This window comes from Aptenodytes patagonicus, chromosome 6 (assembly GCF_965638725.1).
Source record: "Aptenodytes patagonicus chromosome 6, bAptPat1.pri.cur, whole genome shotgun sequence".
In the NCBI taxonomy this organism is placed as follows: Eukaryota; Metazoa; Chordata; class Aves; order Sphenisciformes; family Spheniscidae; genus Aptenodytes; species Aptenodytes patagonicus.
This window is the reverse complement of record NC_134954.1, coordinates 27,556,085-27,583,524: the sequence shown is the minus strand read 5'-3', so window position 1 is coordinate 27,583,524 and position 27,440 is coordinate 27,556,085. Positions and strand designations below refer to the sequence as shown.

At 41.7% G+C, this 27,440-nt stretch overlaps 3 protein-coding genes across 8 annotated transcripts in view; 1 reads left to right on the top strand and 2 right to left on the bottom strand.

Moving 5' to 3' along the window:
- Positions 1 to 9,419, bottom strand: part of LIMS2 (LIM zinc finger domain containing 2) — a 34,986-nt gene extending 25,567 nt beyond the window's left edge. For 2 of the 4 annotated variants that reach the window (XM_076341659.1, XM_076341660.1), the window contains exon 1: positions 9,334 to 9,419. In XM_076341659.1, coding sequence (XP_076197774.1) covers positions 9,334 to 9,344 — 11 coding nt within the window. In that variant the 5' untranslated portion in view covers positions 9,345 to 9,419. Of the gene's footprint in view, positions 1 to 5,494; positions 5,516 to 7,714; positions 7,812 to 9,333 lie in introns of those variants that run through there. The other 2 variants (XM_076341661.1, XM_076341662.1) reach the window with 2 other exon arrangements.
- A 1,873-nt stretch (positions 9,420 to 11,292) lies between these two features.
- On the top strand, positions 11,293 to 26,246 carry SFT2D3 (SFT2 domain containing 3). Of its 3 annotated transcripts, none has more exons than XM_076341671.1 (4): positions 11,293 to 12,469; positions 14,233 to 14,292; positions 15,357 to 15,446; positions 20,094 to 26,246. In XM_076341671.1, exon 1 carries the CDS (start codon positions 11,331 to 11,333, stop codon positions 12,018 to 12,020), a length of 690 nt encoding a protein of 229 aa, XP_076197786.1. In that variant the 5' UTR covers positions 11,293 to 11,330; the 3' UTR covers positions 12,021 to 12,469; positions 14,233 to 14,292; positions 15,357 to 15,446; positions 20,094 to 26,246. The 3 variants fall into 3 exon arrangements, with proteins under 3 accessions (XP_076197786.1, XP_076197788.1, XP_076197787.1); XM_076341673.1 differs by lacking the exon at positions 20,094 to 26,246 and adding an exon at positions 18,804 to 18,842; XM_076341672.1 differs by lacking the exon at positions 14,233 to 14,292.
- The window catches only part of WDR33 (WD repeat domain 33), a 72,338-nt gene continuing 60,350 nt past the window's right edge, over positions 15,453 to 27,440 (bottom strand). Inside the window, exons 18-23 of the mRNA XM_076341670.1 lie at positions 24,809 to 24,911; positions 24,067 to 24,529; positions 20,294 to 20,460; positions 20,071 to 20,163; positions 19,044 to 19,229; positions 15,453 to 16,259 (exon numbers count right to left, since the gene is read on the bottom strand). Coding sequence (XP_076197785.1) covers positions 16,027 to 16,259; positions 19,044 to 19,229; positions 20,071 to 20,163; positions 20,294 to 20,460; positions 24,067 to 24,529; positions 24,809 to 24,911 — 1,245 coding nt within the window. The 3' untranslated portion in view covers positions 15,453 to 16,026. The remainder of the gene's footprint in view (positions 16,260 to 19,043; positions 19,230 to 20,070; positions 20,164 to 20,293; positions 20,461 to 24,066; positions 24,530 to 24,808; positions 24,912 to 27,440) is intronic.

Below are 27,440 nucleotides of genomic sequence, written 5' to 3'. Positions count from 1 at the left end.
CGTTGAATTTTCAGTTCATTCCCTATTTAAATATTTTTTCAGCTGGCTAAATAAAAAATGACTAGTGTTTCTCTCAGCATATCTTCCTCAACCATGCAGCCCCCAATCTCTCACTGAAATAAACACTTTTTGTTCTTATTACTACACAGGGATAACCAAAATTAAGAAAAACATACAAATGCAACTTATGGTCACAATATGGAAAAAAATCTTTATGGCTCCTCATCTCTCCTTGGCCTACCAGTGACAGCAATTTGCTATTAGTAGAAGCCAGAGGTTTAAAAAAAAATTCCACTCCTTCACACATTTCAGCTGAGAACAGAATACAATGTCCGTACAGTTAGCCTGCAGGGGAAGCCACAATCAGGCAGAACTTTGAGACCAGCAGCAGCAATGAAAGTCTGTTGGTATTCATACACACACAAAAAAATGCTATGCCATGGTGACTTGGTAGTCAATGCAATTGAGACCAATGCAATGGTTTATTTCCAGTAAACCATGACCAATTACTTAAAAAGACACACATTTAGCAGTGTTCACTCAGCCCAGGAAAACATCAACAACATAAAGAAATGTACAGGTTTTAAACAGATTATACCTCTTACACAGGAAAAACACCCTTTTATTACAAAGCATGTACCACTTCACCCACAATGTCTTTTTGATAAATATCAAATAGACACTTCTTACACACATTTAATTTTTCTCTTCTTCACTTCCATTATCTCAAAGGAGCTAAAATGTGATGTTTGTTTACCAGCACTGGTAAGATAGATCATTCCCAAATGTGTTCATCAATTATCATCAACTAGCAGCAACACTATTTTTGGATTACTCTCTTTTGCCTGAAGAAAGGACATAAACTACCAGGACGTATCAGGAGGGAGAAGCAAAAAGTATCAGTAGCTCAAAAACCGTGGATAAAATACAAGTAATTTAGGAGACAAAATTCCCAATCAGATTATAATCTTCAGCACTGTCATCTGCTGAGTAAAACCAAAATATGTGGCTTTATGCTTACTTTTCTTCAAGAACTATGATGTGAAAAATATATTCAATTTATCTGTCTAGACATTTCCCCCCTAAATCACTCTGCCAGCTGCAAAAGTTATTTCTTCCAAACCCACCTGGCCTTATTAAAAAATTCTGCCAGCATATAGTTTATATGCAGGCATGGTCTGCCTTGCTCTGTACATGTGTCACCACAGCAATACATACACAGCCTCTCTCCTTCAACACACAGCGCAGTATCAGCCCCTGAGCATTCTCCTACCTAGCACCATATTCCTGTAGTCCCAGCTGTGCTCAGCTTCAGAGCGAGCTCCCCGCCCCACTCCACTCTTCCTAGGCTTACTAATGCGCCCAAGCCTGATGCAGTACATTTAGAGAACCATTACTGTCAGCATTGCTATGCCAGTGCTGCCCAGATCACCCCCTCCAGCAGCCTCACACAGCACACTTAACAGCACAGGTTTAAAAAGAGGGATCTCGCATAGATAAACATTTTCCAGACACCAAGCTCCAGCTCCTGAAATCTAGCTGACATAGAAGGCAAACGAGAACTAACCTTGTTCTCCTGCAAAACCATACTAGTGTAGTGCCGAGTACTATAAACACGCTGTTCAGAAAAGGGCATTCTTTCTGCATAGTGGATTAAGTACATCTACTTAAGAGAGAGTTTTAAACTCTAATTTAAAAAAACAAAATCAAGGCTTGAAAAATCTGTCATGTTTACAAACTCAGAAAAAAAATATTAGAAATAATAGTTGGAAATCATGGGAAAAAAATACTGTGCCTTTACCTTCTTTCTGGAAGGCCCTTACAGGTTACAATGAAACACAGTTAAATAGCGGAAAGCAAACTACATTTTGACAACTGAGATGACTATGTCTGGGCATTCAGCTCCTCATCCTTCCTATCTTCACCTGTTCACACCCTGCTGTTTGTGTTCCACTGCTGCTGTTTCAATGCTTATTTTCTTTTCTCTCACAGGTCCCTTCTATGCTTCTCACTCTTCCTGAACAGCATCCTCTCCACTCAATGGCATCACCATTTCTTTCACTACCTTCTTACTCCCCTCCTCACTAAACTCGCATACATTCACACCCACAACTTTGTGCAGGAAAAACTGAAAATTTATCAACTAATAGCTATAGGCTAAAAGGAAAATAGTGGGAAAAGAAGGGTTCTAGTGAGGGATCCATAGTTCAAACTGAGAAGCCAAACCAATTGCTCAATTACAGGTAAGCATCAGGTCTATCGCCTGCTAAGACAAAACTGAAATTCAAAACTTCTGACTGCTAAAAAGAAATCTCCTCTCCTGCATGCTAATGGCTGTCCCCAGTGGACACAGACTTCAGATCCCATATTGCTGCTGCAGCTCACAGTTCTCCCAAAATGTAAGAAACTAAGTTTTATTTAATTCCTGTTAATTTCTCTCCTGCCCAAAATTAACTTCAATGAAAATTGATAAGTAAAGTAAAATTCTAATCTGAAGCACAGGAAAAGTAATGATCAAATCAAGCAATGGAATTGTCTGGGCAGATTTAAGAAGCTTTGGTTGACGTGTTCTAAATAATCTCAAGAAGCAGCTACACTCAAAGCTTCAGTTTCTGCTGGACTGGAGTTATTCACAAAAACTAAAATCAACTAGCTTGCTATTAACAGTATCGGTGAAGAAATGGACTATTGAGCCCTAAAAATCAAGGAACAGTAGAATTTTATCAACATTTTGAAAAATTATTGCATTTCACCATTTCTTTATTCCCACAGTGACTAAATACTTCGCCATTAACAACACTAGCACTAATGTTGATTCTGAACAGCCTAGTACAGTGCTTCGAAACGGGAAAGGCTCTCCATTGTTGCTTTCCTGTTATTGTTAAAAACTGAAAGCTCTCTCATCCGGAAAATCCTTTTCTTCGTAATCTACTTGGAAATGAAAATAAACAGACTTCATCCCCTCTGGCTGTGTGCAGACAGTTCCCGCTTTAAATAAAAAAGCCCCACCACCAAAAACGAACATCTATCAAATCCTGGAAAATGCTTCAACAAGACCATTCCCTTCATGTCAGAGACATACCCACGTATCCCAGCTGCTGTATCTGTCCTGTTGCTCAGGAGTGACCCTGTGCCACTTAGCCGATCCTGCCGGCGTTGATAAAGTTTGGAGGATGCCAGCCCCTGAAGTCTCAGGCCAGCCATGGCACCCAATGCCACTGTGAAGGGGAATGCAGAGAGACAACTGGAGCGAACACTAGCAACACTGATATTCAATGAGTCACCTTCCTTTTGGGAGTTGCATTTACATTTTAGAAGAGCTAAAGCAGGATGCATAGACCCCTGCTCAAGCATTGTTTCTTACAATTCATCTGCCATTCTGCTACAGTCTTAAAGATCAGACAACCTCTTTCCTGTATTCCACTAGTAATTACCTATTTAAGCCAGCACACTAGGAGTCTACATCAGCAACTCATTCTGTGTTAGACTTGCATAATGTATCTGTATAAATTTTATAAGTGAGATTAAAAAAAAAAAAAACCCCGAGTCTTCACATAATTAATCCACTTAATTCAAGATCTGATCAAAGCAACAGAGAATTACAGAAAAGTAAAATAGATTACTAGATCTCTTGGCAATGAACACTTTAGTTTACTGCAGATCAGTATCTGACCCTGGCATCTCTAAGGTGGTTCCCTGCAGGCTGCTGCATCACGCAGTGTCTTGAGGATACTGCAAACAACAGAACTGTTCCTTCCATTTGGATAAAGCATATTCCAAGAAACAAAACCATTAAGACTTTTGCTCTCCGGACACACTCCAGCCTGCAGAAGTGGCATGCAGCGGAGGGTCAGGAAGCAGGGAGAAGGAACATACTTGGCATTCCAGCCTCCAGAGCTCTCTGCTGGGAACTGAACAGCACCTTCAAGCAGGAGTTTGCCCTTTCTACCACTCCCCCTCTCCACCCACCCCTGCAAGAGAGAAAGAGGATCACACAGCACAAATGGCTCAGCCCAGTGTAGCCGGGTAGAAAGAGTAAGTATTTGAGAATACAGAAGTCAGTTTTTAAGAGAACAAAGGGAAAGGAGTGGAGGATGGGAGCATCTGAGTCAGTGTCATTTGATCAGCATCATCATCATAGAAAACATCTCAAGAATCATTACCAACAAACTATTTTTTAGTAAATTATAAAAAAATGCAGATTTTTGTAGCATGAGAGTGAAATATATTCCATGACTACAGCCTGGCAAGCTACAGAGGAAAAAGAATGAGAGAAGTAGAAATGATGACTTCATAAGTACTAAATGAGTATTAAAGAAGAGAAGGGATCTCTGCTGCTTAAAGAAAAACAGAAGGGTTTACTGGAACACAGCAGAACAGGCACAAATAAAGAACATCATACTTTCAAAACCAGAAATCAGTAACCTCAAAATCTACAATTCACCCCACATTTCTTTGGGAGTTTCAGGCTCCTGACCTCTGACAGCAACCTGCCACTATCATTTATTTCAGATTGCATGTGTGCTTTATCCATTTCTACTTTATGATGTAAATGGAACAGAAGACGAAAAATGTCCTCCATACTGGGTGTTTCTGCTGACCTTTTAAATTTTAGAGCAATAAAACACTTTTAAAATGTAATATTAAATCACCTTTTTACTTTTAGCACAGAGCAAAATATTGTATCACCGCAACATTAATCTCCCTTAAGCAAGCTGGCTAAAAATCTCCTTCTCTCTCAAACACCTAAGCTTTTACCCTTCTGACTCATACAACATGATTTTATTGGTTTTCAAATAACCACTCTTCCACAGAAAAGTATGACTTTCTTCTTCAAAAGGGAAGATGAGGGGATTGAAGGAAAAAAACATCAAAACAATAACCATCCTGTCTTCCCATCCCTCAACACAAGCTCGCTCACTCACTCCCTCCTCTCTTGCTGCCTCGCACATAAAGAGTGAAAATGCATGGTTTTGTTTTTCTTTCCCTCTTGACAGATCGCTTTTGAGAGACAGGATCGATGCCAAAATCTTAACAGCTGGTTACTTTCTGGGCCAAAGCAGAGAAGAAAGCAGCTAGACTTCTTTTAGGCATTAACAAGTAGTTCTCCTCAGAGAAGCACCTCTATGTCCCCAGAACAGACTACTAAGGACCTTCCAACAAGTTAAAATTTATCTAGAGAGCCTCTGAGTGCAGATTTAGCTGGAAAGCTAATAAGATTAAAAACACATTTTTCAATCCAGAAGAGTAGAAATGGCTGCTTATAACTCAGAGAGACGCGACATCTCTTAGTTTGATGCAGGTACTTTCTAGTCAGCATCAAGAACCTTTCTTACTATTATGGACCTTTATACTCCCTCCTCCTCCTTCAAACCATTTTACTTGCAATTGCTTCATAAAATGGAGCACATGCACAGCAGCAGCTCTCTACTGAATTAAAAAGCATCTAGTCAAACACTAGCCTAATCGAAAATAATATACTCTTATTTCTTACCTCAACTGGATTAGGAACAATCAATAAGCGTATCTGTAAATGCAGCTGTTCTTCTTTTGTTGACTGCAGGAAGTACATAGGCGTATCCAGATCCCAATTAGACCAAGTATAGTGATAACAAAAATTTCTTACAAAAATAATTATGCCCTGAAACATGCACTTAGGAAACATTTTTCCTTGGGCTTTGTATTAGATTAATTTCTAAAGGCAATATAAAACAGCACAGCCATTTTTTACCTTTATGTTTTCTAATCAATACCACAGCAGTAAAGTCGTAAAAGAAATTATCTTCAATTCTGGTTTATTTTCTACTTTGGGCATTTGACAATGTTTTGTTCACTGGTCATTCACTGATCCTCTTCCTTAGAAATAACTCCATCACAAACAACAAACAAAACAGGGCAAAACACAGTAGCAAAAAAACCCCCAAACAAAAGAATAACAACCAACCCCCCCCGCCCCAAACCCCAACAATCCTTGAAAAGGCAAAAATCAAAATGGAGATATGGACCAAACACATCAAATACAAATTACAGAAGCAGTCTTCACTTATTTATTGGTAAGGAAGTACCATAGCATACTTCTAAAGGCACCAAAAATCACATAAATTGTACTTCTCAACACTGCAAAATATAGAAAGGCTGCTTAGAAACACACTATTTTTATATCTAACACATTATCTCTTATACAAAGTTTATTTCTAAATGTAGTTAACCAACAGGTAACTTAATAAAACTAGAATACATGTATCTCTAATTTCTTTCTGTCCTATTATCTTTGGATCTTAGGTGGAACAGATATATTCAAAGAAAGGGTGATTTACTTTTTTTTAAGTTAACAGCATCCCTTTAAACCACAGACTGCTCTTGAAATTAGGGACTATAACAGCCACTTTAGTCAAGACACAGAGAAATAAAATAGCTCAGCTGAGAAGAGGCAGTCAGAATTACTATTTGCAAATTCCAATGATCTACTATCAGTTTTCTCTAACAAAACACAATCCTCACATTATAACAATGTAACTTGTGATACATGTAATAGTTGAATTTCATTTGCTAAATAGTCACCTATTTTTAATAATTTTCTACTATGAATACATAGAAGTGCACATCTTTCTTTGTATTTTCTGGAATTACATTTTTCCCTAATGCTAAAAATCAGTAAATCAAATTACTGCAGCTTTAAACAAATTCAGGAGATACCCTCTGCAGCTAAATGGGACAGAACACTTAAAAGTTAAAATGGAGTTACTTTTCATCTTTCTTAATTACAAATAATGCATCAGTAATCATAGTACCTAGAAGCGAGCCCTTTGTGTTTCTATTTGACAAGAAAGGTGAAGTGAAAAAGAATAATGTGTCAGCACTTCATGTTCTCCAGCCTCCTTGCTTTAACACGCTGTAACACAACAAAATCATTCCCTTCCCTGTGTCAACAGTTTCAAGACCAGAGGCACATTTGTGTCATGTTCCTGGCCCTGGAAGGTTCTCATTTATCAATATTGTGGGGATGCTCCAGCTGTGAAACAGTTCATATCCTTCCTGAAAACCCTGAACCTCAAAAGCTGGAGAGCACTGGATTACATAATGTCGACAGATTTTAAGAACTACCACATAACAAACATCAAACAACATCTGGCCACAGTTCAGTAGAGTGACCTGTAAGTGGATCTAAGGAAGTACATTCTCGATGCTGAATTCTTTCTAATGACTTAGGAGTCTGTCCCAGCCTGAAAACAACACTAAACATGGTGCTTGTCAAATGGCATCAGTCATGCAAGGCGCTGAGCAGTGCAATGTTTCACAAACACTGAAAAGTACAGGTTTTGTTTTGCTGGGAAACTACTGCCCTAAATGGATTATACTATTACTGAGGAAAAAGTCAGTTGAATTACAGCTGTGATAAACATCTCTGACATAACAGCTAATCATTCTGTCCTAGGAACGACAGCAGACAGAAATTTAGAAATTTTCATAGCTGACAAACTTTCCAGGACAAACATTTCTGAAAACATTAAATAACACTTGCATTCACTTTTCAAAAGCTAAAGCCAAGGCTTGCTCATTTTAACAACCCTCTGAAGTACATCTAAGGAAAAGGAGACAGAAATTCTGCATTACTTTGAAGAACTGCACATTCTGCAGTGTCTCAACTACCTTGGAACTCTCCAGCAAGCCTCATGCTTCACATCAGAACTTCTCACTCAATACAGTGTTGTACCTTAACAGGCAGGTTTCTGAGGAAGCACGGAGAGAAGACAACAAGGATTACTTTCCACAGGCATTTCCCGCTGTCCTCTACAGCTGAGTGATGTCACCTGAGGTAAACATGTCATTGTAAACAGTACTGCAGCACACTTCTAGAAAAATAAAATCAGCTGGGTTCATACAGCCACAATTCTTCCCTGGTCCTTCCCATCTTGTCCCGTTTAGAAGCTGCATGAGCACCCATGACCTGTGAATATTAAGACTCTTGAGTCTTCCTCTAGTTGTAAGGAAATGAATGTAAACTTGTAAATACGCACCTATTTCACATGTCAGAAGAACAAAAAAGGGACTGTTAAAGACAGAAAAGACAAAGTAATCTAAAGACAGGAGGCAAAAAACAATAGTGTTTTGAGCATGTACAACCACCCATCAATATCAACTCATCATCGCAGAGCAAAACCAACAATCACCCAAATCATAGATGAGGATGTGACAATTATTCAGCACGTTCTTATACCTAATAACCCACCAAGCGTGATCTACATCGAATAATCTTAAGAAGCTGCATAATACAAACATCAAGACTTTACACAAAAGAAAAATGAATACTTATACACAAACTACTCCAGATCCATTTCAGTATTCCTAGTCATGAAGAGCAATGCTTCAGGATTACAATAATGATGGCAGGATTCAGGAGGATGACTATCCTAAAAAAGGCACCCTACTGATTTTAATATTACTTCTTCATGCTTTTCATCTTCAAGACATTTTACAAAAGCAAGCTTATTTTCAAAAACTGCTTTGTAAGTCTGGGTTTTATTTTACAGATGGTAGAACAAAGTGATCGGAGAGACTAAAGCATTTGCGCAAAGCCTCGAAGATGCCAGTAAATACTTTCCCCACTGCTTTTCTCATTTACATCTATCAATTAGGTGACTTTACAAAGTTCTCGAGTGTAAGACAGCGCGGGAGGAGAATCAAGCTCCAGACTTAGACAGCTCTTGGAACATGTAACTCCAAGGCCAGCCCAAAGAAGCGAAGACTGAACGTATGGGGCGCAGCCTGTACATCAGTCAGAAGGACCCCGAAGTGTAGGGCGGCGGTGGGGAGCACAGCGGGAGCAAGCTGTCAGCGCCTGAGCCACACCACCCGGCTGCAAGGAGCCTGGCTGCTCGGCAGGCACTGCTCAGATCCACAACTGCTCCTTCCCAACTCTGTTTCTGGTCTTCTCACCGCCTTTCGCTGTGTCCCCGTGCAGGGGTAAGGCACAACGGAGCAGCCCTTGCTCTGCTCTTCCACGAGGTCAAGTTTCCGACTCTACCACCGCACGGAGCGGCCAGCGCTGGCGGCGGCGGTGGTGTAGAAGCTGGCCTCCCCCGGCCGCAGCGCGCCCCGCTCCGCCTGAACCTCACAGGAGGAAAACGTCCTCTCCCCCGACCGCTTCCAACCGGGCACACCATCGTTTTACCCAGGGCAAACAGGGGCTGTTCCCGACCCTTCACCGCCTGCCACAGGGGCGGTGAAGGCAGGGACAGCCCGCCGGGGCCTGGGCGCGGGACCAACCCCCGCCGCTGGCCGGGCTCCCCAGGCCTCCCCTGCCGGGCTGCGTTCCCCCCTCCTCGGACTTACCTGCCCGTCATGGCGGCGCGCCCCCGGCCGGCGCCGGGCTGTGGTGGAGGGGCAGCGAGGCGGGACACGCGGCTCGGCGCAGCGGCTCCAGCCCCAGCGAGCCCCGGCGGGCAGCAGAAACCCCGCCCCGGCCCGGCCCGGCGGCGGCCCGGGCCCCCTGGGCGTGGGCGGGAGCCGCAGCCCCCGGTGACTCAGGGCAGCCCCCCCCGGCCCCGCGCATACTTTTCCTATAAAGGGAAAGAAATATTGAGTAATGAAGCGGTGGAGTGGGCCCGCCTCCCGCCAGCCTCCGGGCCGCGGTGCGGGGACCCAGCGGCCGCGGGGCACGGCTTCTGCCCCGCCGCCAAAGCTGCCGCCGGGCCCACCTGGTAGTAAACACTTCGGCAGCTACTATGAGCCTGGGAGGGAGAGGGGAAACGCTGACAGTACGGTTTTATCACGAAGCTGTTACCTGGTGTACAGTTATATCTGACATATACCTCATTGACATAACATTTTTTCCTGTGAACAAAGAAGCCGCGCTTCCTGCCTGCCACCACAGGCTGTTACACTCATTGCACATCACCAAGGCGAAGGGAAAACAACTTCGCAGCGTGTTGTACCCTCAGGGCAGCAGAAGACACATCTGGAAGGCTATCTTCTAGAAAGCGGTTAGATGGCATCCTTTGCTGCCAAAAGGAAGAGGGATCACACTCCCTAACGAGGACCTCTCCAAGTGCGACGTTTTTGATAACATCTAATCCCTTCTTGCCGATGATTGACTTTGTCCTGAGCACTTAAGGAGTTTTATGTTCTCTGACATGTATCAATGTATAATGTATCAATGCTGAAGTGATCCACCAAATGGGACAGGGAGCTTCTGCCCAAAAGCGATTTCAAACTTTATTTGCATCTTGTAAGGTAGTCGAGTACTCATGATGTGACTCACCATAGCTACAGATATTGTTGCAAGCTTGGGACTGATGATGGAAACTGTGCTCTCTGTGTTTCCTTGTGTCCAAACATCTCATTTTTCAGCCCTGCAGTAAACATTAAAATCATACAGGTTAAATTAGCATCTGATATTTTTATTACTTATTTAAACCAGGGTGAAGGATTGAGTTAGATGTTCTTATTTTGGTTTAACGGTTGGTTGAGGAAAGGGTAATAGGTAATATTATTAATAAACAGCCAACAATTTAACAGATTTGGCTGAGCGCACAGTAATAAACAGACAAGCTCTTAGTCATTCTCTGCATCTCAAGTCTCTCCTGTTGTAATGGTTTCTGGGTGCCAACATGTAATGTCTCCACTCTTGCAGCTCTCCTTTAGAGAGAAGCAGAGATTACTTGGATTGAATGTGTGAGGAGACTCCAGGTGCTGCCAAGGGTGACAGAGAGGCGCATGGCACAGGGCAGCGCTCAGCCTCGAGCTACCTCCCAGCCACTGGGCCGTCACGCCAGGCAATCCTTCCTCTCGCCGGCTGCGTCCCGTGCGGCCACCTGTGAGCTGTATCAATCTCAAGTATCATCTTTCTCTTACCAATCTACTTTTGAATGCGACACCATCTTCCTCCCAGCTGCTGAAACCGTAAACTGTTACCGCTCGCGGCTGCTGAGCCCTTTCAGTCGCTTCATGAGGAGCAGCTGAAGCGGGCTCTCCCTCCAGCAGCGACATAACCCCCCCAGGCCGCCCCTGGCACCCCCTGCCTGACAGGCTTCCCCGCTCCTTTTGTCAGACAAATCTGCCTTTCCCTTAAAACTATGAGCAGGCGGAAAGAATCAGTTGCAGATCGCAAAGCGGACGTGGACCGCCCGCGCCGCAAAGGAACGGAGGGCGGCGCGGCGCCCCTCCGCAGCCCGCCTCAGCCCCTCGCAGCCCCACGCGCACGCGCACCGCCCCACGTGAGGGCGGGCCGCCGGAGATGGCCGGTAACCCGGATGCAGCTACTCCGCAAGATGGCGGCGGGGCGGGCGGGCGGCGCGTTGTAGCGCCCGCGAGCGGTCCCCGGCCCCGCCATGGCGGACCTGGGCCGGCAGTTGCAGGAGTACCTCGCGCAGTCGAAGGCCGCTGCCGCCGGCGGCTCCAGCGCGGCCCCCGCGCCGCCGCCCGCCGGCTGCTCGCAGGAGGAGGCGGGGAGCGGCGGTGACCTGGGGGCCTGGCTGGGCCCGCTGAACCCCTTCCAGCCGGGCCGCGGCGCCCCCCCCGCGGTCGCGGCGCCCGGATCGGGGCCGAGCTCAGGCTCGAGCTGGCCGTGGGCGACCGAGGCGGACCCGTGCTTGCTGGGTCTGTCGCGCTGGCAGCGGCTGGCGGGGAGCGGGCTGTGCCTGCTGCTGGCCGCCCTCTGCTTCGGGCTGGCCGCGCTGTACGCGCCGCTGCTGCTGCTCCGCGCCCGCAAGTTCGCGCTGCTCTGGTCCCTCGGCTCCCTTTGCGCCCTGGGCGCCGCCGCCCTGCTGCGCGGGCCCGCCCGCCTGCTGCGGGAGCCCGGCCGCGGCTCCCTCCTGTACCTCGGCGCCCTCGGCGGCACCCTCTACGCGGCGTTGGGGTTGCGGAGCACCCTCCTGACGGCGCTGGGCGCCGCCGTCCAGCTGGGCGCCGCCGCCGCCGCGCTCCTGACCGCGCTGCCTGGGGGCGCCGCCGGCCTGCGCCGCCTCGGCGGCCTCCTCAGCGCCGCGCTGCGCCGCCGCGGCAAAGCGCTGCCGGTGTGAACCCCGCGCCGTGGGGGGACGACGACCGGCCGCAGCCCGGCCGGGACTCGGGCAGAGGGACTGAGAGACTCACGCTGGCGCCAGCCGAGGCGCGGGGCACGAAGACACCTCTCCGAGACGGGGATGAGGATGGCGCCGTCTTACGCCGCTTCTCTTCACCTCCTTCGCGTTCCTGCTGGGTTTTCCTCGCCAACTCTTGGGCAAGAAAAGCAGCGGCTGGCACCCGGGAACGGCAGCAGTGACTCGCTAAACTCGTTTTGCTGTGTTCAGGTGTAGCGGTGTTGGTGCCAGCCTGCCAAGCTGTCCCCGAGCACGGGATTTTGCCTTATTGCAAGGTCAGCTCCATAGCCATGGTCTGGAGTCTCTGCGGCTCTGGGTGGGAGCTGGCAGCATCCCACTTTCCTACCTCCAGTATAGGACCATGTGGCTGCTGCAGCCTACTTCAAAACGTGAGTGAGATTACGGAGCTGATGAAATGTAATTATTAACTTGCCTGTTACATGAAAAGCAAGTATCTTACAGCTGAGGTACGTAGGGCTGACTGATGTTGAAACACGGAGACAATTTAGCGAAATCTGATCAAGTGTGGGAGTGAACATTCAAAAATAGTTAGCTGCTATTAACACATTTTTGTGCCGACCCCTACACTCCGATCACATACTTTAGTCACTGTATAGTGCAGTCATCAGCCACCTCAGACCAGTGGTGAATATGAATACTATGTTGCACGGAACTGCATTTCTCTCTAAAAAAAGTCTTTAAAATATGATCCAGTAAGTGAAACAAACTTTCCTGGGTCTGTGGGTCACAAAGACTACCCGTAATTGTAAGGGTAGTCTTCTTGCATGATGATGATAGGATGAAAGGTGCTAATCTTAGTTAAGAGCCTTGGCCTTTGCAGGTATTGCTGCCTTACAGCCACTGTAAGGTAGCAAATACTTGGGCTCTAAAAGGGTAGCTTCAGCTCTTAGAACTTAATTTTTTTATATATATATTTTTTACTCTCTCAACTTGGGCAGGAATTGCTTACTTGTCATAGCATGGCCTTCAAAAATAGATTTGCTAGTAATTAGAGCCTGTTTCAGCTAGCACAGCTCTGTTTCAATGCAGAAACTAAGCAGCCTTAGGAAGGTGCTGAATTCAGGCTGACAGTCCCTGCTGAGAGCTTGGTACTTCATTTTGGGCTGTATACTGCACTACTGCAGATAAATGGGACTACCAGACCTAACCTGCTCAGAGCCTAAGTGAGTATCTCACTGAGTATACATGCCTCATACACAAAATAAAGCCAAACACTGCAATATTTATCTGCTGTCACTACTTAGGGTTTAGCATATTCACCTAATACTTGCTCCGAATTAAACTGAAATTGTTAAATGGGGGTACTTAAATGTACATAGATTGCTTTAATAAAACTATTTGTGTACCAAATGTCAGTATAGATGTTCCACTAATGGTCACTTTTTTTCCTGAAAAATGTAGATCAGAGCTATCTGAATGGCGTTAAATTAGTTCTCTCATTTTTACAACTTCTAAGCTATAGTATATAAAATTAATTTTATCCCTAACAGCAGTATCAAATTAAACAAATCTTAGACAGGGTGGAGCTGTAAAGTAACAGGTAGAGCATAAGGATTCTACATGCAGCACTGGTAAAAGAACTTGACCTGAAGAGTACAGAAGTGTATTCCCATTAAGTAATTTTATCCATTTTCAGCAACGGTCATGGTATCACGGACTGGGAAGCTGCTTCTGTCTCTCCTGCTATGCTGTCACCTTCTAAGATTTTATACAAGAGCTAGCTCATTATGCAATTTTCTTATGACTTTTTGTGCATATTCCATGACTGTGGAATATTTCACATCTTAATTAAAAAAGCTGCCCCTTGATGAAGAATATTACTTAACACCAAGTACCATAGTGATTTAAGGTGTTAACCAACCATCAGAGGAAAAACAAGCATACTACCTTTTGTCTAGATAGAGAAAGCTGGATTTCCTATTACTAGGTGCACTCTAACTTGTTTTGGTAGAAGACTGTGGTTTAATTAAGGACTAAAGCTCATCCTCTAAATCACATATTCTAACTATTAGATAAAAGTCACTGTCAGCCCCTTAAAAATATATAGGGCTTGTTATTAAAAAAAAAAAAAGAGGGCAAGCTTTCCCCTTTGCTAATGATTAATCATTGGTATTTATCATTAAAACTTCAGGACAGATCCTAACTCCCAGACGTATACCAAAAGCGACCAAAGCCCTTCTTCAGATAAGAGGTAAAAAGCATTTTTTTTTCCCCTCAAAGGAGAAACTGTGTCATATCAGGTGCATCTCAGCTGTTTTCCAGTTAATTCTTTTAAGACCATTCTGTTTCTCTAGAGCCCCATGACAAGGATTTTATAGGCTGATGATCAGAGTTAATTACTATAATTTTCAAATGCCATTTTATACACTACAAATTAAAAACTAAGAAAAAAATGGTACTTGTGATTGACTGAACAGCAGTTAAGCATCTATGCTTTGATCTCTTTAAATTAGATAGGTCATCAGGACTTAAGCCAGTCTTTAGTATATTTCACTGTATGAGAAGTCAGATAAAATAGCTGCTGTGTATCACGATGTTGTTGCAGTAGCCTTGTCAGCTATAGAACTACACTGTCCTATTATCCTGAATATTATAACATGAAATTCATGGTGGGGGGAAGGGAGCCTGGTAGTGATATTTTTCATTATACGTTATATCCTATACTTTTAATGTAGGACCTTCCTGAGATCTGGCTTTAGAGTATGTACTTATGTGATAATACTAAAGCCTCAATGAAAATTTTAAGGGAGCCTTTTGATAGCCTGGTGACTGCAGATGATTAATACAAATGATTTATGGGGAAAACAGAAACTCATGGTTGGTAAGCAGCTTTATTATGCAATGTGGGAAATGGGAATAACCCCTCCTCCTCATTTCCCTCCCCTAGTAAAACTAGGAAAGAATATCCTAAAGAAAAAGATACTTAAAAAATGTTAAGATGAAAGTGATCAACTATGGAGGTTTGCACTTCAGCATTTGAATGCACCAGACTCTACTGAACACCCATATCTTTAAGCAATGCATCCTACAGCCATTGTAAAACATATGCATCCATATTAATCAAGCTGTTAAACTTCTTTCTTCCTCAGTTGCTATAAACAGATGCTGTTTTGAACAAAATATTTGATTTGCCCAGGTGAAGTGTAGAATGACAATATTTGTCATGATGTCTATTTTGCTAGCAGTCCAGGTTATAACTCACACTATGTCTATGACAACTTTTTCTAAATGGTGTTCCACGTTTTTCTCTTTCAGGATGGTAGACTAGCAAGCAGCGGTGATTTCCTGTGTTTTGGAATTTTAACGTCAACACCACTTGTAATCTGTAGACAGCTGTGGCTAAAGGTGAAAATGAAAGTTCTCTATACATGATAAGCCAAAAAACTAGGAATCAGCTATTAGTATTTTAAACGGTTGAGATTTCAGGAGGTAGTTCTGTTGCTCCATCTGATACACAAGTTTGCCTAAAGACAACCCTTTTTATAGCAATAGGTGAGTAAAGAATCAGACACTGTTGATTTTTTGTTAATTTTTGCGCAAATTACATTCTGTATTCATACAAAAACAACATAACTCTTCTGACAAACTGTACATATAGAAACAAGTTTCTGTCTGGAGGTGAACTGAAATCTGTGGAGGTGCTCCATGTCTCACAACACTTAAAAAAAATTCCAGCTCTTCACAAAACAAAGTAGGTAAAAGAAGGTGAGGAAAACAGGGGTAGAGAGGACAAAACAAAGCTAGCTACAATATTGCAGCTAGTAGCAGTTGATTGATCTAGGAAAAGACCCTTCTTAGGAACTAATGCACATTCAGTTATCCCAGTTAAGAATCCAGGTTTGTGGTGCTGCAGGGTTACTTTATCAGTCCAGAGTAGCAGTCTATTTAAATACAAAGACTGGGTGTGACCCAGTCAAAGCCTCTTCTATCGGCCTCTTCCACCACCCCTAGATGCTCCTCTTCTTGATTGGCCAGAGTTCATGTTATTTCCTCTTCCCCAATTACTTCCACTCCTTCCTCCTCGAGAAGGGTTATTGCCTCCTGCAGGACCTCCACCAAAAGCTTCATCCCTGTGGAATCCATCATGATGGTCTCCATCTAAAGAACTAGACCTCCCAGATTTTGGCGCTCTCTGTGAAGGTCCTGAATTTCCTCGTCCTAAAAATGAAGCACAATCAGTTACTGATGTTGAAGTCTAAGCCGTGCCTCTTCTCAGGCATACCATGTATTTAGCTAGTTCTTCTGTGGTATAATCACAGACCAAATGTAGTTGAGACCTGTAATTTTATGCCTCCTCCCTCTATATGATTTTTCTTACATAGATTTAGTGTTTCCATTACAGTCCAGAAGATGGACAGCAATCAAGCAATTCCTTGGGAATTAAAGGAGATTATATCTGATACAGTCAGCAATCACTTAGTAAGTTAGAACAGTGATAGTCATGGTGTCCTCAAAACTGCCAGGCATACCCGATTCTTATGCTTTAACATCATCTGTGGTTCTCTGTATATTTTTATTGCAAAATACTTTTTTCTTCCCTAAACAAAGACATTGCACTGATGGATCAGTTGAGGTTGGTGGTGAAGACAATGAGTAACATTACTGTTTTGTTTCATTTGTTGCTAGAAATAATGGAAAAATGCTCTATTTTACTACTAACCAGGAACATAAACTACATGAGCTCTTACTGCCAGGAACAGGATTTTCTACTTCTCACAGATCTTTTTAGTACTGATACGTAAATTAACATAAAAAAAACCCAAAGTCATTAGCTCAAAATAACAAGCAGTATTTTTAAAAAAAATTAACAGTAACAGTGCTTTATGGACACATGCTACAGCTACATTAGGATATTTTTGCTCCACTTTAGCAAGAGTGATTTTTTATTGACTCTGCTTGGTTCTGTGTAAAATAGAGACCAAATTGTTCCACAGAGTTTATAATTCATGAAGTTTTAATCTTCAAATGACTTTACCAATACAACTGAAGGTGACACAGCCCACGTGAAAAAGTATTGTTCATGTTTTGTTTATCAGGCTTTCTGCCACTGTTCTAAACTTACTTTGGTACATTAATGAGTCGTCTAGGCAGAAGAAGTGTGGTAGTTAGTTAACAATTGTTTTGACTTCAATAAAGAATATCATAGTTATCACAAATTATTGAAGCTGGAGAAGGAATCAGAGATTTGATAAGGTGCTGGCCAAATGAGAAACACAACATACAGTTTTGAAAGGAAAAATATTGATACAGAGGGAGTTTACGAGCAGAGTTTTATTAAAAACATCTCTGAACAAATGATAAAACCTGCTGTTAATACAACACTGGAAATACAGTCCATACAGAGGACGACTGGCATACAGTTAAAACTAAATGAGCTTCAGGACAACAATAAGAGAAGTAGAATGAAATTCAGTGGCATCAAAGACAAAGCTGTGCAGTACAGGTCTAACAATAAAAAATTCAACTATAGGCTGGCAGCTTAGCATTTGGAAGCAACTGAGAAGGATCTCTGTTGCTGATCACTACCTAACAGTGGGTAGTCAATATGAGGACATTAAAAAAAGACAACGGCAATCCTAAGATTTATAAGAAGAAAAAGGATCAAGAACTGGTGGCAAGGCTAATAGGATGATTGTGGCATACACCGTAATAGGCTCTGAACCAGCTACTAAATCCAAAAGAATGTATTTTGTAGGTTACAGTAGCTAGTTGCATGACAGTGCCATGTGACTGTTTAGTAAAGAGGGAAATAGACATCAGGAGCTATTAGGAAAGAATGGAGAAAACAGAACAAAACCAAGTGAACTGTAGAAATCCATGGTTAAACCACATCTTAAATAGTGTGTGCAATTCCTAGTTACCCCATTTAATTTACAAAAGGATAAATTAAAACTGAAAATAGCATATACAGAGTAATAAGGATAGTAAAAGATGCAGAACAACTTCCCAGAGAGAACAACTAAACAGATCAGAGCTCTGACTTGGAGAAAATCTAGTTCAGGTTGGAAACGGTAGTTCAATGCAATCAGAGATGGCATTCAGAAATAATAGGGATGAACTTTCAACTGTTCCAATTAAAACACAAGACATCATCAAATGAAATTAGTGAATGATAGGCTTAAAACAAGAGAACAACATTTTCCTTCCTTCCTTTTGCTTTTTAAAGCATAGTCTACTGCAATTAAGTTTTAGAGCTCTGTCCATGAATGTTGTGGATTTCAAAAGTTTGTGAGATTCTTAAAGCAATTTGAGAAGCACACAAAAGGTAACTGTCAAAAGCCGTTAAATATAAAAATAATATTTCAGTAAGTCACTGAACTACAGATTTTCATAGGTTTAGAGAGCATTTCAGGGACATACCACTACAGACTTAGAGTGTTCTTAACACTCTTTCCTCAGTACCTGATACTGGCTATTGTTGAAGACAAGCTGCTGAGCTTTATGGACTTCTTGTCTGATCATGGATGGCCAAGCTTACACTCTTACAAGTAGAGAACTCATAAGGAAAGACTTAAAAAAGGTCAGGGTTCATTGAGTCAAACAGAATGAAGGCTGAGACAGGAAAGATTTGAGTTGAAGGTTGCTAGCACAAGCATGAATATTAACAACTAACTATTCTGAAAATTAGAGGGGAAAAAAGCTCTTAACAAGAGTTTTCCAACTGGAGTAACAGGGAGCCAAAAACTAACTGCTTTTGAACAGGGCAATAAAGAAGAGGATTATATGATGCTGAAGAGAAGATTCGGATTTGATGTCCCAGAAAATCCCTCTTATGCTGTTCTTATGCTCCTGTAAGATTGGTCTTCAGCTTCACAGCTGGTAAGATCAAATATTTACCAGTTCAGCTTTATCCCCTCTGAACAGATAAGGAATTCTGGATAAGCCTACTGTTGAAAAATGTGCCATTGTTACGTAAGGTTTTCAATACAAGGGGCTTTTTACCTTTGCCCCTCTCCTCTGGAGGTCCACCTGGAGCATCCATTTCTCTGTGGTCAGAGGTCCCTGGTCCATCATGCCAGGGACGTTTACGTGGTGGCAATGAGGCCATGTCCATGCCCTGGAGCGAAGAAGAACGTTCTCTGTTAGCTGGAGAATGCCCGTCATGAGGAGGGTGATCTGGACGAGGACCTGAACATGAAGAGAAAAAACAGGATAATAAGTAGTGTTCATCTGATCATTATTCCTAATTTTTGGAGGCAGTCACATAAATTTACACACTTTCCATACTATTCGGCACACAATTTTAAGTTAAAATTACATAAAGCTTCCCCCCCATCTCAATAGGCAAACAAGCAAACATTAGATGAATAAGTTGTAAGAAAGCTAAAGGTAAAACAGGTTTAAAAGATGATGGGAAAGAAAGAAGTGACAGATCTGAAATGTTCTTTTCGGTATAAGATATTTTCATATATTTTACAGACAATCACATCTTCATTTATTCATGTGTCATTTGTGCTCATTTTTTCCATGACATTCTAAAACTCAGTTTTGCCCCATATGGGGTTGCCATTAGTAACACAAATGCAAATACCAATAAGCTGTCAGACACTGCAGCTGAAAACATTATTTTTGCAAACAACAGAGAAGATGCCATCCAAGAGAAAGGTTACTATTGGCATTAATATACATCTCAGAAAAATCCCATGAGATATGCTTCAGTCATCCACAGGTGACAACAGGCAGTTCTGGGCTGTACAAGAATTCAATTTAAAATCAAGACTTTGAGGCCACAATCATTTTTGTTCAGTGAGACATTTGCATTTAGAGCCAGTTAAATTCTGTATAGTTAATTTTTTCCTAAATTTAGAAGTCAAAAGAACTATGTTTTGCTTTTCTTGTGGTAAAAGACTGGTAATGAGCATATGAGGTACAGGAAGAAGAGGTGATTTTTTTTAAAAATTTTTTTGTAAATGGTTATATTGTAGAAGTCTAGTCTATTATCTAAAACAAACCTCACCAAATTTTTTACCTGGTTCTCTGTTTCCATCCCAGGATTCTGGTTTCCGCCCTCCTTCAAAGCGTGGAAATTCATCTGGAGTAGGAAGTAAACCCTTCCGGCCTCCTGAGCAGTAAGAGATGCAGGGAACAGGAGTGAGAAGAGACATTGTATTCATGAAAATACTGTAATTTGCCCAAGAATTGTCTTTGCTTCCTTATCCTTGCATTTCAGTGTTGAAGAATGTTCCCCTCACCTCTAAGAGCACCACGACCTCGCCCCCGAACACCATGGTCCCTTCCTCTTGAGTTTTCATCTGGAGAGTCAAAAGTGTCATCTGGCCCAAAATCTTCAGGGCCAGGAAAGCCATCTCTCCCCCTGGGTCCCCGGCCCTCATGTCTCGAGGGTCCTCCTCTTCTGAAGCTACAAGAAAGAACACGGTACAAATGTGGTTTTTAGGCAGAATTTAGATTGATAAACTTGAGTCAGCTTCAGTTTAATAATCAACTAATTTCTGAACTGTTTTACTTAATACTATAGCACATACAGTTACTAGAATAGGATATGTAGGTGGAAGAGTGCTCATTTTCTGCCTTTTGAGCACTTCGTTTATTAATTTTTATAGTTTTCCTTCATATTTCCTTCTGTTGATAGTGTTGGTTTTTCATACAAGAAAAATAGTCAAATATACTGCATTCATTTAATGAAAACGGGGAAAAAAAAAAAAATCAGTGAGTGATGATAAATATAAGGTAAGGTAAGGAAAAGTATAAGTGAATTTCCCTTAACTGTGGTGGTCTTACTTTCCCCTTCCCTTTTTTTCCTTCCATTTTAGTGATAAACCGAAAAAATACAAGCAATGAGAATCATGGCTATAACAAAACATTCCAGCATCTCATTCCTATTGATTTGGGATTCTTTTGCTAGAACATTCTCTTTTTCATTCCATTCTTCTAAGTTTACAATTTTAGCAAACGAATCTAGACTGCACTTGGCTCTGTAGGGAGGATGATTGCTGAACAGCATGCACAGTGGCATTCTACAACCTGAAGAGCAGTTTATCCAACTGCAATAAGGAATAATTTTTTTTTCAAAATGTAGTTATGACACTAAAGTTGCTAATTTCCTTCTAGTAAGTACCATGGCATCTTCAGTAATTTGGTGTGATTGGGTTCTGCATCTCATCTTAAATGAGTGTAGCTCCTCCAGTATCACACTGGGGTTTTAACAGATCTTCAGAGAGAAGAATGGTTCTTAATGAACTGTCAGTGCCATTTCAGGTAAGCCTATAGATGGCTGCGTGAATACTAGCGGTTTTGTTTTTTACATTATCAGTTTAAACACTTGGAGTGCTTTTAAAAGTGCATACATGGTCTGTGTATTACTGCAACTCCAAAAGTGCACACTAGCACCGGTTGTTACGATTGTCTCAGTTTACAGCCCAGTTTCTGTGCAAGCACAGGTGAGATGTTTAGGTGGTGCAGGCACACTGGTTCAGGAGTCCTCTGTGCAACCCCACACTGCTCCTGCCCGCCCCTCAGTGACAGCTCAGATAATGCAGAGCACTCTTTGCCCATTCACACTGATGCCCCCACCTCCCCTCTCTTCCCAGTTCCGCACTTGCCAAACCGTAACCACCGTAATGCTCAGATGGTGTTGGCTTTGTGCAACATCCCCTTCCCCAGCTCATTAACGACACAGTGCATCCTATTACAAGCAAAACTTTAGATACTTTTATTTAGAATTTTAACAACATTAACCTTTTAATTACAAATTTAAATATTTTAACAGTAGTCATAACACAATACAATATTTTTTAACTTTTACATTTTTTTTTTTATTTAAAAACAATAGGTCTGTCTCCACCTCCCAGAAAACAAACACAATACAGAGAGGAGGCTGCTGTGCCTGTATAGGTACAACAGTGGATGGAGGGAGTGCTGTGTATGGACAATGAACCATTTTACATTAACCTGGATGATTTGGGAAAACAAACTGAACAGTTTCAGGTACAAATGGTTCAAATAACCACATAGCAATATTGTTTAGCCTTGAAACAGCACGGTCCTCTAGATGTTCTTTAGAGGGCCTCCCATTTTAATACTGACATGGTGTGATTCTGCTTAGCTTGTAAATTACCAAGACTTGCAACATGAGGTCCTATGGCTAGCAGGAATAGGGCCTTTCCTTTTGTTTCCAGGCAATGTTACGGACACAGTTTAGTTTTGAAATCTATAATACCTATGCCTGACATAGCCACAGCTCCTAATATTGTGGTATGTATATCCTTTTTCACTTTTTCGTATCAGTCACATCTAAAACCCTGCCTTGCATAGGGCTCAGTTCCTGTTTGACTGCTCTCAGATCTTCTTCCTTGAGGCCTAGGACCTTAATACACAGAACTACACACTGTGCAGATTAGCAGGCAGGAAGAGGCAGGTCTCTGCAGTAGAAGCATCATGTTGATATGCACAGGTAGAGTAAGAACAGGACAGGGATGAAAAGGACGGGAAATTAGAGAGAAACACACTTACACACACTTCCCTCTCATGCTTGATCAAACCGGTTACAATCTAAACTCCAAACCAAGTCAGCTAAACAAGTGGTTGGGATTCTTAAGTTCACCTCAGCATCTGCAGTAAATGGCACCTAGTTCACCTTCATTCAAAGGAATTAATTAAGTTTCCAAGCACAATAAGTCTTTTATACCCCTGTGCTGATTCCTTTTAAACCAAACTCTCTGTACAAACACTTGTACTCTGACAAATAGACTCTTAGTTCAGAAGTCAGATCTACAGGTCACAAGGTTCTTGGACTCTCTTCCTGAAACCTTTTTAAAAATCGGGATCATAATAAAATATTTTCCAGTCCCTAAGGATTTCCAGTATAAGATTTGAAAATCTCTACTGAGCTTCTAAAAGTGTCGTCTGCTGTGTCTTAGAATTCTATAATGCAGACCATTCATCTTGGATTCTCTCTATTTTGACTTTTTAAAAATGGCTTTAATTGTTACCTTCTTTTAGTTACTGTTCATTTCTTTTCATACTCCACACAAAAGGAAGGTACATCTTTACAGAGCTAGGTAGAAAATAGCTAAAAGAAGAGCTGTATAGATGCAAAGTAAAAGGAATGTAAGAAAATGATTAAAAAGGCAACTAAAACACACAAAATTCACATTATGTGGAGACCACAATATATTTGTACAAGTACACGTTCTTATACATATAGAGTTGGTGGTCAGTGAGAGGCTTAGACCTTGGAGGCCAAATTTATCTCGGTCAAACCAGCATAAATCTGGAGCAATTTCAATGACAGTTAATCTTGCTGACTTAGCGTAATTCCTCCATATTCACATTGGTAACTAGAAGCAAATTCATCCCTTTGTGATTTATTTGGAAATTGTGAGCAATGACATGGACATTGCTGAAAATTAGATTATTTTTGAGTTCTTCGCTCGGCATTAAGAAATAAGTCAGAAAGAGAAATAAAATTTCTACAAGCAAAACCATGAGAAAGTAGTCTCAACAGTCCAACAGATGCTGTAGCTCTGCCCCTTATATTTGATAGTAGGATCACTGTTCCTGCTCCTTACAAGTATATTACATCTCATTCTACAGTCTCTACAGTCATGCTGAAGTTTGTGACTGGAGACAAAGTCTCAAAATCCACTTCTAGTGTTCAAAAGTTTGTCACTTTAACCTTCAAGTTTCCTCTCAATTTTCATCAAAACGGTCTCAAATCTTCATCCTGTGTCACTGGATCTTCTCTACAAATTTCCTCCCTTCTCTTTACTTACTGTTTAAAGACACGGAAGCTGCTGTGTACAATGACCATTTTTCAAGTTTTCTTCTATTACTGAGTGATTTTTATGGACTCTATACTCAGGTATATTAGAGTTTTCATTTCCTTATTGGTTTCCAGTTTATAAATCTGAAACAGATAGACTCCTTAATGAAAAGGAAACCAGGAAAAAAAGAGTTCCCTCCATTTACCCTTTAACCCAAAAAAGATGAGTAGATTTATTCTTACCTCTCATCTCGTCTTCCTCGGAACCGTGCATCCTCAGGATCCCGTGGATATCTATCATCTGAAGGTCTCCGTCCTTCCCAAGCACCAGGAGGCCCACGGTTTGAACCCCCTCCTTCAAATTCCCTGTGATCAGGAGGAAAGGGAGGCCCAGGTCCACCTCGTCTCCATTTTTCATCTTGCAATGGTGGGCCTCCTCTCCCCTCAAATTCCCGTAATCGATGGCCAAATCTCTTATCTGGATGGAAGTCGTCACGGAAGTCATCTGGTCGATCAAAGTCATCATGGAAATCTGGGTGAGGTCCTCGTCTATCTGGCATGCCCCTGCTGTCTCTACCATCACCCCACTCCTGGCCACCTCGAAACAACCCTCTCTCAGGCCCATGATCAGGACCACCACTGTTCTGGTCGTGCCTTCTATCTGAGAGAGGGCCCATGTGATGGTTTGGTGGACCACGGGAGTCACCTTGAGGGAAAAAATCATAGCAGATTTCTTTAACGTTTTCTGAAAACGCTCTAGGATGCTCTAGTTCGTACAGTTCTACAAAGCATACACCATACATTTCACATTAAATAATTTCTTGGGGAAAACTTTTCCTCTATATTCCAGCCCAAGTCTACGGAAGCTTTCCTCTCAGCCAAGGCCCTGTGCTCTGCTGTAGCCTTTTCTGTCTAGAGGCAATGCACTAGAACAGCCTCTTTTAGGAGAATTACTCACAGAAGAATGGACAACATATTTATTTACCTTTATTAAGACCAGGTCCTTGGTTGTGAGGGCCAAGACGACCTTGTCCTCCCTGCTGCCCCAGTCCCGGTATCAGTGGTGGAGGACCTGGGTTCTGTCCGTCCTATGAGCATATAATAAGAAAAGCCATGTGAATTGCCATGCATGAGTATTTTTGCTTTTAAGTATTTTGTAAGGGGGCAAAACAATTTTCTTTACATAAAGACTGCATCTTCACAGGTCTTACAATAGAAACAGCTGATTTTCCAATGGTTTCAGCTCAATTTTTCAGACATTCACATCAGTAATGCTTTTCAGTCACTGTCTGAGAAACACATAATTTTATAGGAAACTTAGCATTTCAAGGACTAATATTTTACCCGTAACAACCAAAGATGATAAAGCTCATATTCTAGCTGCCTGTTAGAGAAGATGAGGAAACTGTGTATATTTGTTTGAAAAATACCAGGTACTGATTTATATGCAGTTAAAGAGCTGCATAGACCAAAGACTTCCTTTGGAAATGAACAAAAAAAATGAAACAAGGAAAAAATTAAAATATCACGAATGTCAGGACGGGGGGGCAACAACAGGGTCATAAGAGAACCTCTCCTATAAACCTTTGTAAACTGTTAACATGGAAATACCTGAATTTCATTTTTAATATGCCAGCAAAGTTTGTTTTTCTTAATTCTAATTCTAGGATCAAAAGAAAGTACTAATATTTGGCTAAGCACCAAGAGACAAGTTGTTAATGGGTTATTAAGCAATGACAGGGTTAAAGGCAGAAGCTGCAGTCACCTGCTTTTCTCAAGCAGAAACAGTAGAGTGAGCAGAAGTTTAAGTTAATGTGATCCCAAAGGAAAAAATAAAGTATATGTAAGTCTTCTGTTATTTTCTCTCTTTTTTGTGAATTTTAAAGGATAAAATAATGTTCTTTAAATTCAGCTACTGTCATAGACGGTACCATGTTCACGCTGGACCCACTATGATAACATTGGTTGGGAAACAATGTAGTTGAACTGTCCAATTCTGCCTTTAAACAGCAAAGGCCAGACAAAACGTCATGATTTGGGGATTGTACTTGACTGGAAGTAAAAGGGGGCTCGTACATAATTTACACTGTAGCAATGAGATCCAACAATAAAAGTGTATCATTGTGAACAAGACAGAGTTGAAACTTGCAAGATTGCTATAAAAACCTTTTTATGTTGACATCACCAAAAAAAAAATCCTGCCAAAACCCATACCAGAAAACCCTAACCACATATTTTTTTTTTCCTAGACATGTCTAATATGCAAGATTTAGACTTGGCCTTCATATTGGCTTGTAAAAAATCCTCCAGACTGCAGGTAGTTTGTAAATACTTGAAAACCTATACTCCATCACTATCATTGTACTCATAATTACACTGCTTAATCTCTCCATGAATAAAAGTAAAATAATTTTCATGCTCTAGATTTTTCTTTTTTTTTTTTTTTCTGGTTGCAGGGAAGCGATAAGTTCATTTGTGTATTTTTCCCATAGTATCTTGAAATACTGGTTTTAAATTAAACATACTCAACTGCAATATAGGTGATAAACACAAAAAAGCACACAAATATATACTACAATCATCACATTTGCATCGAGTAATTTTGTAAGGACTTTGGAAAAAAAAAGCAAAATAAAAGGCCTGGTCCAATGCCTATTAAAAAAACCAAAAAATACTTTCCTCGTGACTGAATGTTGACTTGAGTCCGGGACAAGTAAATTCCCTGACTAGGTAAGATCCAGCTATCACAGTGCTTCTGCCATTCTTGACCAACACCTTGCTGGAGCTCCATGATTACTCATATATTTAGCATATGCTTACTTAAAATAAACTTTACTGAACTTCTTAAATTTATGCCACTAGTGTTTAATCAAAGCAGCAGTTTTTAGCACTCACTAAATGAGTTTCCTTAGCGTTTAGCAAAAACCTCTACTCCCAACAAATCATGCTTTGACAAGATTGGAAGACAGAGCCGTAACACTGCATTTTCACATGCCTTTCATTTCAAAATACATTCCGGTCCCCAAACTGGGCTCCAAACTGAAAAACAAATATGTACAGCTCAGAAGGAGATACCGTGCTAAAAGCTGTAAATGGCCTTGCGTACCCTGCACCTCAAGGTGGGTATGTCTGGAGCACCTCACACCACCTCCACCGTCAGCTCAAGGATTCCCTAACGTGGGCTGAGGTTCTGCACAAGTCAGATAAGCTGGTGCAGCAGAACACAACTGCTCCACATTACCAGCGTATCTGCCCTAGATATGCAAATGGCACAGCCACTGTATGATAGCCATCTCTATTAATTAAAACTATGCACTAAAAGGGGGAAAGAATTCTTTGTATTCACCCGTAAGAAATATTTGCATTTCTTCTAAAATACTGCACAAGCTCCTGAAGTTTGTGTCTATGTGGACAAGAGACTTATCCCAAAGCATTCATACCTCACTCAACCAGTAAGCGAGATGAAATTCTGCATATCTATCTAAAAGAAATGTGACAAGATGAATTCTAAATTAGCAATAGCAAAAGAGCTCCGAAGTACTACTGCTAACTTGGGAATATTCTGTTTATCCATCTGCATTTTAATACCAATATGCCTATGTCCAGAATAAGATTTT

Bases quoted from the DNA above. Each gene is read 5' to 3' on its own strand.
- SFT2D3 (XM_076341672.1), top strand. From the start codon at position 11,331: ATGGCGGACCTGGGCCGGCAGTTGCAGGAGTACCTCGCGCAGTCGAAG.